At 40.7% G+C, this 10,933-nt stretch overlaps 1 protein-coding gene across 4 annotated transcripts in view; it reads left to right on the forward strand.

The window, feature by feature from the left end:
- brd7 (bromodomain containing 7) overlaps positions 1-10,933 on the forward strand; it is a 36,610-nt gene extending 25,677 nt beyond the window's left edge. Inside the window, exons 9-17 of one of the 4 annotated variants that reach the window (XM_085991462.1) lie at positions 183-258; positions 1,004-1,111; positions 1,546-1,681; positions 2,254-2,365; positions 4,048-4,104; positions 5,065-5,170; positions 8,450-8,593; positions 9,386-9,529; positions 10,716-10,933. In XM_085991462.1, coding sequence (XP_085847588.1) covers positions 183-258; positions 1,004-1,111; positions 1,546-1,681; positions 2,254-2,365; positions 4,048-4,104; positions 5,065-5,170; positions 8,450-8,593; positions 9,386-9,529; positions 10,716-10,822 — 990 coding nt within the window. In that variant the 3' untranslated portion in view covers positions 10,823-10,933. The remainder of the gene's footprint in view (positions 1-182; positions 259-1,003; positions 1,112-1,545; positions 1,682-2,253; positions 2,366-4,047; positions 4,105-5,064; positions 5,171-8,449; positions 8,594-9,385; positions 9,530-10,715) is intronic. The other 3 variants (XM_085991465.1, XM_085991466.1, XM_085991464.1) reach the window with 3 other exon arrangements.

Genomic DNA, 10,933 nt, shown 5'->3' on the forward strand with positions numbered 1-10,933 from the left:
GTCTTTCATTTACAAAAAGGTGACTTCCACTCACTGATCCTCACATCGAAGCTCGGGGAAGGTTCCACTGGGTCTCCAGTACCTCTGGAACCATATCACTACCTCCAGCTTAGGAGGAATAAGGGGAGAGGGGAAATAATAACAGCTTTAAAATTTCCCTAATTTTCAATTTTTATTTTCAGTTTGAATTCCAGAGAAGAAAGGTTGATGGCACTACTACCCTTGGAATCCTTAATCCAGTGGAGCCTGACATGGGAGGTAAGAGAATGATGTGAAAGGCAGTCACATTGGACCATATAAGAGCTCCTCAGTCCAACTCCAGCAGGAATATTGGAAACTGGAATTAAATGTGTGTAACTCATATATTTTAAAACTACTGTTACAGTGCCCTGGATTGCATCACATGTTTTTGGTCTTTGCAATCACTTGCTCGTTCTCGGGTTGATCAATGTTATGTGCTAGTGAGACTAAGTGACTTTTTCACCCAGGTAAGGGATGTGTGTCCTGGGGAGTCGAATAGTTTTCCTCCTCTTTATGTTGGTAATTGCCATCAAACACTTCCAAGTCACAGGTTGGGTGTAATTCATATTCAGCAATCTCTCTTGACCCCAGCCTTAGAAGAGTGATCCCAACTACTCCACTGTGACATTTTTATTTCACCACCCTGGTGACCTGTCTGTGAAGCTGCCAAGTTGTGTGGGGTTGTGAGCGTTTTTCTGCTGTGGACTCGAGCTTACTGGGAGTTGGGCTGAAACTGCTAAATCTCTTAATGCCCCGTCAGCCAGTAGACAAATGAGACTTTCATACCATTCTTTTTGGATGCATTCAAAGGCAAGTCCTAAAGGTGTGAAAGGGCTGGGTTACCATCCACTGTTCCACCTAAATTCCTATCCATCGCTCTGTCATTTTACTTCATTTTACCACTTGAGCAATCTTGTATTTCTCAATTTTTTTTTCTTCACTTAGCGCAGTATTTGTAAAACGTGCTGTTGCTTTGTTGCAGACCCAAATTACTGTCCAGTGAAGCTTGGTATGATGACTGGCAGATTACAGTCTGGTATCAACACTCTTCAGGGATTTAAGGAGGACAAACGTAATAAGGTTATTCCAGGTTAGTGCTGCTGATGTGTTGATTCTGAGAGTGTTGGGTAGCCCATAGACTTACCAGTTTGATGGCACCTCTGCAAAGGTGCGAGGATGGCACAGAGAGCAATTGACCAACAGGCAGTCTGTGATGTGGAAGCTTAACTTGTGGATATGATTGCCATTGTACTTCCTCTGGGAACTTAATTTAAATTTTAAGCTGGATCATTCATTTGTAAAGTATCTTTTAACCAAATGGAGCAGAATTCTATTTTTGCTTAAAAATTTGAGGGGTTGACATGTAAATTATGACATTATAGAAGAGTTAAATGTTTCAGTGTACATCCAACATTCAGCTATTAGATTGGGGCCTGTTCACATGAACCTGACTTCTCTTTGGTGCAGCAGTTTTCATTGGAATTAAACTGTTCTCACTTTTCACTGTATTGTATTTTGCTGCAGTGGCGTACTTGAACTATGGACCATTCAGTTCTTACGCTCCCGTTTATGATTCTACTTGTGCTAATCTCAGCAAAGAGGATTCTGACCTGGTGTATTCAACATACGGTGATGAATCGAGTCTCAGCGGGTCCTTCAGGTGAGTGCCAACTCTGATTCTTTAAAGAAACCTCCTGCATGTACTCTCCAGCACTCGTGGGTGGGCATCGGAGCAGTGTCAGTCTTGACGGTTCCGCACCAATGTATAATCCATTTAATTAATAAGAGATGAGTTATCACAGTTGAGCGCACAGAATAGTTAGCTGTTTGTGGATTAACTCTAGTCAGTTTCCAAATGTGGAGACAAACTAAACATTGCTGTTTTCCATAACTAGTTTCCTGCTCAGTCTATTTTAGGTAAATATTTTAAATAGAAAATGGCATGATTTTACCTAGACTTAGCCAGGTGACATTTATCCTATTAGTTGTTAACAAGTACACTGTTCAGATGTATGGCATATTACATAGCAGCATAATTCTGTCTTTACTTTCAAAGCTAGGAAAGTAGATACAATGCATTGTTGCTCGGTTGTCGTAAAAAAAAAAAGGAACAGTCAGTGCAGGAATCTGTCATCAGGCTAGTTGTAGTCAAACCTGTGTTTAATTCAATTAATTTAATATTTGTGGGAACAAATGACTAAAGCTACCTATAAATAATCTATTTGTCCCCAGTGTTCAGCAGTTCTTGGCAAGCAATGAAGACTACAGTGTGAACATGGTCGATAATTTACTGGATTCCCTGACTAATGGTGAACATTCTAAAGCGCTAAAAGAACTGGAAATAGTAAGTGTGCTGTCCTCTGCTAAAATTCTTACTCTGCGAACACTCGTTTCTGTTGGTGCCTAAAAATCATCTTGTAAAGCCCTGCACTCTCAATTTAAAAGTTATTTATTTAAGAAAGTTTCGCAGTAATAAATACGGCTGGTAAAAAGTCCATCATTACAAATTAACAATTTACTGATCCTAACAGGAAAATTGTTGAGCCTTTAACAATCAGAAATAAGTAGTCAAGCTATAAACATCTAGGTCTCAACTAACGGCTCCCCCATGGCATTGCGAAAAGATTTGTAGCAATCAGGTCTTCCCTCTCCTCGTTACTGCTGGTGTTTAGCGTATTGTCATTGGAAATGGAACTGATGATTAGATTGAGATGAGAGAATTTTTTGTTTATTGCCAAGTAAGACACAAACTGATATTAAATAACTGATCTCTAGTTATTGCTTCCAATAAAAGAATTTAGTAAGAAATTTGTAAAAGATCTCCCCAGACATGGTGTTTTTTGATTGTAAGTGTTTTATATATTTAACAGCTACAGTTATATACATTTGTTCCCTCATCTTACCGCACTTCAATCAATCTGCATGCATGAGGGAGTAGCATTTTACCTTTACTGTCACTCTGTTTAGGTTGTGGCTTTTTGACAAAGGCCAAGAACAAATCACTTCTACGCAACGAGTAGTTAGGATCTGGAATGCACTGCCTGAAAGGGTGGTGGAAACAGATTCAATAGTGACTTTCAAAATGGGAATTGGAGAAACTATTGCAGGGATATGGGGGGGGACTAACTGGATTGCTCTTCGAAAGAGCTGGCGCAGACTCGATGGGCCGAATGGCCTCCTTCTGTTCTGTACTATTCTATGATTCTATATATATATATAAAACTTCAGTTTAATCTTTTCTTATGTGCATCTCTGTTTACCAAATTTCTCCCAACGGTAATTGTGATTACAGCAGAGAAAACAGGCAATGAATCTAAGCCTAACTACTCCCACCGTAAATGCTTCCTAGCTCACCAGCTTGCTTGCCTGTCTAATTTTGCCTCGTCAAGTGTGCTTCCTAGCCCATCAGCTCAGCTGCCTGCCCCAGCCTGCCTGTTTACTGAACTGACCCGCCCAGCCAGAGGTGAAGAAGAACAAGTGAGAAGCAAGAAATGGAGGAGATGGGACAAGTGGTGTGGGGGAGAGTCAGACAGACAGAAGTGAAGCGGAGGAGAGATAGGAAGTGCAGGGTTAGCGAAGGACACAGAAGTGGAGGAGTGGGCAAAGACGGAGACTTTTTTTCCAGGATTGTCAGTATTCTTAGCTAGAGGGAAAAGGAGGTGGCAATTTTTGCTTGGGAGGATAGAAATGGCCTGTGCTAATTGTATGAAAATGCGGTTTGTTGAGCAGATTATGGGTCACTTTATTCATTGCACACAGCTATTCTGAAATCACTTGCTGCAGCCAACACCCTGTCTTGCATTTTGTTTAAACTAGAAGTTGCAGCATGGAAGAAGCCAAATTATATCTTTAGCAGTGAGTTGGTCTATTTTGTGATGCTGCAACAAACTTCTACCCTATGTGTATGTGTCTGTCGCTCCAGTTTAAACTAATTGTGACACGCATTTATGCAGTAGCAGTACTTGAAGTATTTTGCAGATCAGTTTGTTGATATTTAGTATTTATTTTCACAATCAAATCTTGCAGACCACACATAACAATGAAGATGAACTGAATGTTCTTAAAACCTCTGAAGACATACAGGTAACACTGATAATATCTGCTCATTTGGTATCCCCTTACAAAAGTATAATGTTGACTTATAAATCTTGATAAATTAAATTTGAATAGCTGCAAAGTTTCCTTGCTAATATGTAGCCATAGTATTAATACACAGGTTATGGCACCTTTGATCATCCTGTATCATTTGGTGTTTTTAAAACACCAAACATATTTTCAGCTCCTGAAATAGGGAACACAGCAATGTCGCAAGAGCAGGATGGATACATCACACAAACTTTCCTGCTTTGTGGGAAGGTTCATATTTTCTTAGCTTTGTACGAGTTCAACCCCACATTAAAAAGAAGTGCTCCCCCTCCCACTGCTACCTCGCAACCCTTCCCGGCCCCATCGGCCTCACTTACCTGAGGGCCGCTGCAATGTCAGCAGCTCTGCGCAGTTCGCTGGCTCCGTAGAAATGAGAGCTGAGGTCCAATGTCGGGGGTGTCTCGGGCTTCACCGTTCAGGCGCAGGGATTGTACCCTGAGCACCCAAACTATCTGTGTTCAGAAATCCCCTTTTCTGTAGTATTTCTAACTTGAGCAGCAGGGTCGCAGATCCAGTCAGAGGGAGGGGACGATTACAGTTCAAAAACAGGAGGCAGAGTGTGTTCAGTGAAGCTTATTAAGAACTGGTCGGATTGAATATGGCCCACAATCTGAAAACAGAGCGATTGCATTGAAATGCTGGTATGGGAAGCGAAATCCAGAAGGGGCTTGTCCCCATTCGACATTCCCCTGGCTGTCCTGCTGTATTGAATTAAAGAACTGCAAAGTGGAGTCATGAAAATACATTTTCACATTTGTTTGAAAAACAATGATCCTGGGACCAATCTAGGGATAACTATCACCATTTGTAGTGCTTTACCCACAGCTGACTCCTTATTAAGAATGAAATGCAAGCAGAATTTCTTTTGTGTGTCAAATGTCAATTTGCTTCATCCAGGTTGCCCCAGCAGAGTCTCCTCGGCCGTTGGAATCTGGCTGTGGCCGTACTAATGACAGTTTTGCTTCTCTACAGTTGGTAATAAATGCGGAGCCTGAATCACAAGGTATGTAACCGCTGAGAACTGTGTTAAAGTTACACAGAAACTACAGCAATGAAACAGGCCATTCAGCCCAATTGGTCTATGTCGGTGTTTATACTGCACACAAGTCTCCTCCCGCTCTGTGCCTGTATCCCTCTATTCCCTTCCCTCTCCCCTGTATGCATTGCTATCTGCTTTAAGCACTCCATGTGAAAGTGAGTTCCACATTCCCGTCACACACTATGTAAAGAAATTCCTTCTAAATTCTTTGTTTGATCGGTTAGTGGTTATCTTATATTTATGCCCCAATTATTCTGGACTCACCCACAAGTGGAATCAGTTTCTCCACATCCACCCTATCTCTACCTCTCTCCACCATTTAGTTTCTTAGCTTCCAAGGAATAAGTGACCTCCTTATTCCTCCTACCAGAATGAACCATCTCACGATTCGCTATATTGAAATACATTTGCCATTTATCTACCCACTCTGCAAGCCTGTTTATGTCTTCCTGTATTTTGGTGCAGTCCTCTACATTATTAGCTACCATCCCCCCCAAAAAAAAAAATTGGTATCATCTACAAATTCTGGCACCATACCACCGAATGAGTCCAAATCATTTATGTACAAGGTGAACAGCAGTGATCGGAACACAGATCCCTGTGGGACACCACCTCCCACTTTACATCGCTTTCTGCCAGACCGAGAAATTTCCCTCAACTCCTCCCCGCTTTCCTGTTTTGTAGCCATCGTTCAATCCGTTCTTCTACCTGGCGCCTGACTCCTGACCTTTCTCGTGAGTCTTTGATTGACACTCTTTTTAGAACCTGTTTTTATAGCCAGTTAGTAATTACAGAGAGGTAGATTAAAAATTAACTCATTGTATTATTTTGTGCTTACCTGTTCTGTTTTGTTGTTTTTGTCAGAACTGAAAACTAGGTTAGATTTTGCCCTGAATCTGCATGAGGTGAACTTTGTAACTTGAATGTGTCCTAATTTTAGGCAAACACACATCATGAGCTAATTGAGAGGAGGCAGTTTAAACAGCCGCAAGATTAGCAGTCACATCTGGCTCATTTCCTGCTGCATCTGCCACTTTGATTTGCTGCACAGCAGTGAATATATTTCTCTTTACTCCCTTCCTTGCACAATAATAACTTATCAGCCACTGCACGATTAAGTAGCTATTGTGTTCAGTGAAGCAAATTGCACATATTCCCCACCCCACCCCCACCACAGAGCTAATAGAAGAAACTGAGCAGCTGCACTCGATCCATACACAAGGATTCGCAACAGATTGTGACACACAATCGAGATAATCTGAGCAAATGGAAAGAATACAAGTCACTCTTGTGTCTTATTTAATACTGTCACTTTCTGTGAGATTTTAATAAAATACAAGGGGTGAATTTCCGTAAGGGTTCGGCAGAAGAGCCGCGGAAACCTCAGAAAAATGTGGACGGTCACCCTCGTTAAACTTTTGTTTGAACAGTGACACTTTACGTAAGTGCAGCTGGCTATGCAGATGTGCTGATCCCATCAGTTAAAATTCTGACTGCTGAAACACCGTGGGTCTATGGCAGTAACCTAGCCGCCTTTCAATTTGCCCCCCCTCATAGTCTGTTTTGCTCAGACTTTTGTAAATTGTGTAATACTAGGTCGTTTGTCGGCTATGTTCACGTGAAAAGGGACATTAAGTGCTCGTTATAGCAGTAGAACTGCTACACAAGTAAAGTTGATCACAGCTCTTTGGTCCAGGCAGTCGAGGGGGGTGTTCGGCCCGATTGCCTGCCTCTCTTCTGCAGCCACGTTTGTGCCCGGGTGGCCCTGGAGATGGAGCACGCGGTGTCCGCCAGCACGCTTGAGGCCTTCCGCGACCGAGTGCATCATCACCCCGGCCAATGGAATTTTAATTTAATTTGTTACGGTTCTTTTAAAGTTTTATTAATTTACAGACTATTTGGTTAATCACCCAACTAAAAGAGTACACTCACTTAGTTTACACCACTGGGATGCCTAATTAAATTTTGTTTTGAGCTCTCTGGTTTAATTTTCTCAATACTAAAAATGAATATGATAATCCCAGCTTCACCTCAGACTACTTTAATATTTGTTGGAAAACTTTATTTTAAGCCAAGTTTTGATTACTGACATCCTATTGCTACACTTCAGGTTCCTGTAGAAATGGAAATGCTGGGAACATGAAGTTTCTCTTGCTCTCTGTCTGAAATCTCTTACATTTGATGCCTATATTCCCTTGTCCTAAACCCCTCAATCATTGGAAATGGTCTGTTTCTATCCACTCTGTCCCATCTCTTCATAATTTTAAACACCTCTATCAAGTCACCTGTTTATCACCTTTGCTTTTAATTGAAACAGCCACAATCTTTGAAGTCTTCCTTAATATTTGTATTTCCTCACACCAGGCAGCATCCTAGTAAATCTCTGCTGTACCTTCCCTATCATCTCAACATCCTTCATATATTATGCAGCCCAAAACTGCACACAGTACTCCAACTGTGGTTCTACTAGTTTTATGTAGATTTACCATTATACCCATGCAATTTAAATGCTCATTCACAATTTCAAAATCACTGACTATACCTGGGTATTTCCAACAGATGAGGTGCCAATCTCACAATCTACTTGTGCTTCTCTCCCCTCCAGTTATCTAATCTAAAATGTTGAATTTTCGCTCTTCCCCTCCCCGGAAGATGGTGATTCACTCTGAATACATTTCCATGGGTGCCGGCAGTCCCGTCTGCCAAATGGTCATTCTACATGTGTGAACGTTGACAGTGAGCATAGGCTATTCAACTGGAAGCGGCATCGCTACCAAGGTTTTAACTGGCACCTGCAGACTTTCCAGGGATGGTCAGTAGATAGCAGTCAGGAATAGGAATTCTGGCTGGTTTCCTGCCATAATCCCTTTCTCTGCCGTCTTAAGAGACATATTCAGTCCAATTTTCAGCACCATCCCCAATCATGGTTGAGTTCAGTGTAAGCCATGGTTCAAATCTTGGACTTTCCTAGTCTTGGACTGTACACCACACAATATGGTGTTTTCCTCAACGTGCCGGTGTGAATTGATAGTTTTAAATGAACACTGGTATAGTCTTACTGTGCATTTCAAAACATTTTCTTAACCAGCTGGACCCTGACTGTTCTAATATTACCACATCACCCAAAAGTCCTTTTGTAGTGCTACAAGAGATGAGCAGACTGGTAATGCTGATTAACTGGCAGCATAGAGACTTCAGATATCTGTAGTAGTTCCTAGCATTAATTCTCTTACTGGATTTCAGAGTGTGGGATGTTTCAGAAGAAGCTGGATGAAACTACTAAGTTGTTACAAGATCTTCAGCAAGCACAGAATGAGCGTTTCGGCACCAGATCCACTTCGGCTATGCTCTGCCTGTTAGGACCTTCCATTCGAGAGTTGCTAATTGGTATGTCAAATATGACTAGCAATACACAAACACCGGTTTAGCTACAGGAAAGTTTTACAGCACCTGCTAACATAGACATTTATTTTCTTAAGTAGAGAGATCTTTTAAATCTGTTTCTATTTCTTCTGCATTAATTACCTTAGTTGATAGCATTTGGTTTTGATTGTTGTGTTCCAGATTTGAGTTTATAACCTTAACATTGCAATGTATGTCTTCCTCTGAAGAATATATCTTGGATTTTAACTATCTAATTATTCATTTTATCTATTGGTGGCTCGGCTAATTCCATTTAGTTACTTTGTGAATAAACAACAGTAACTTGTGTACAAGAAAAGATAAATGTGAACTATCTGGAATATTTGTCTATTAGAATGATTTAAAAATTCAGGGAAAAAGAATCGTTTTCAGCATTATTGTACTAAACAAAGAAGGAACTCTGACGTAAGCTGTTGGCCGTGTATATTTTTAGTCTTGGTTATTAGCAATCCCAGAATTTAACTAAAGTGAAATGTTAATCAACCTTTGTACAGCCTTCAGTCTGGGATAGAATGTAAAGATTGCAGAATGAAAGTATCAGAACTTAAATTGCCATTTAAACATTGACCGTCACATGCGATCTCTCAAGATTTGGGATAAAGTATTGTTGATTATTGCCTACTTAATTTGCACATCAGTGGAGCGGTTCAACCACTCGACTTGTGGTGCAATTATACAGTAATCCAGCCAATTAAGGCCATCGCTTTTCTACCTCCTGTAACTTTTAACAACAACTTTTAATTTCTGTTTGTTCAGCTGAAAAGGTAACTGGAAACCTGAAAGAATTGGCAAGCCAGGTAGCTCCTGGGGACATCACTAGTATTGTTGGAATTCGCAAGGCCATGGGAATCACAGTTCCTTTGGAAATGATGGATAACTGTTCACCAGATTCATTTTTCGGTGAGTAATGGGAAGAATTAAGTGGTAAAGTTTAAAAGCTGCATTATAACATCAAGAGATTGTAAATACAGCAGCATACGTGGAAAGAGATTTAACATGTGTAAATAGTCCTTTTTTTTAGGGAAGTGTTTTCAATGTTCTCTGTTGCCGTAATTTTTCTGTTTATATTGAGATTATTATTCGTATTTCTCCTATCTTGAGAGGCTGAATCACTCTTGTCGTCTTACATTAAATTTTTGGGGGGAGAGGACGTCCTATTACACTTCTGTTCCCTTCTTTACTGAGGGTGTTGATTCATGCTCAAGTACAGTTGGTAGGTGCTGGAGCCCTTTGGTACCTTACTCAAGTGGCAGTTTCACATTGGAGAGCCTATCAACTGTCGATAAGAAATTTGACCATGGTAGGCGTCACAACTGCTCTTTATCATATCTTTTCCCAGTACTCATGTTCATTTTCTGGGAAGGGATAGCGGTCAGCAGGAACTCGAGTTGATTGTCCCTCCCCCACAAGCACCGAGACCAACTTTAGTACCCCCATCACCACATTGCGATCTGCTAACTCACCATAGATCAGTATTGTAGTAAGACAGCTCATTTAGTCAGCAAAGCCATTTAAAAAATATTCAGCTGAATTCTATCTACAGCACGTATCCATGTTTCTAAACCTTAAACAGCAAATATGAGGCTATTATTTCATTAAACGTTATCTAATTGGTGATGTGGACTTTGGATTAGTGCATCTTCCAGCATCAGGGATTGGGTAATTTTCTAGATTCCATGTCGCCTTTGTCTGCTGATCACTGCAGCAAGATTAAATAAAATGTTGTTTTCATATCTTCACACTCCTCCCTTGGAGAAACATATGAAGTATTGGAATGATTCACAGGCTGATAGAAAGAGCATTCTCGTTGTGGCCTATGGCCGTAACCATCTTTATACCAGCCAATAGGGTGGGTGGTGCCACCCTACTTCACAAGTATCCCACTGAAGGTCAGCCCAGAATTCAAAGCCAGGGACTGTCTCGAGCAGAGAACCCTGCACCTTCTGCCTCATAACTAGATGAACGTCTGGTAGACTATTCTTGTACAAGTTCTATTAATCTCTGAATTCCTGATCAGTCAATGCAATTCCTTTTCTAGCAAACAATTTACTGTACTTTAGAAGTGACTATAAACTTACTGTTACAGGAACCAAAAACAGCAACGAAGTGGAGGAGATGGAAATTGTAGAGTTGCCACAGCCTGAACAAGCCATTGGCATCACTGGAGAAGATCCAGTTGCTATCATTATATGAAAATGTCAGATTATTATTAAGTAGGAAGAATGTGTCTCATCTCAAATATAATCAATAGTGGTGAACAATTTTGTACTGTAAAGTGTATAATAAATGTGGGGATTTTTTAAA

This window comes from Somniosus microcephalus, chromosome 6 (assembly GCF_052327205.1).
Source record: "Somniosus microcephalus isolate GS21.2 chromosome 6, FLI_Smic_1.0, whole genome shotgun sequence".
In the NCBI taxonomy this organism is placed as follows: domain Eukaryota; kingdom Metazoa; phylum Chordata; class Chondrichthyes; order Squaliformes; family Somniosidae; genus Somniosus; species Somniosus microcephalus.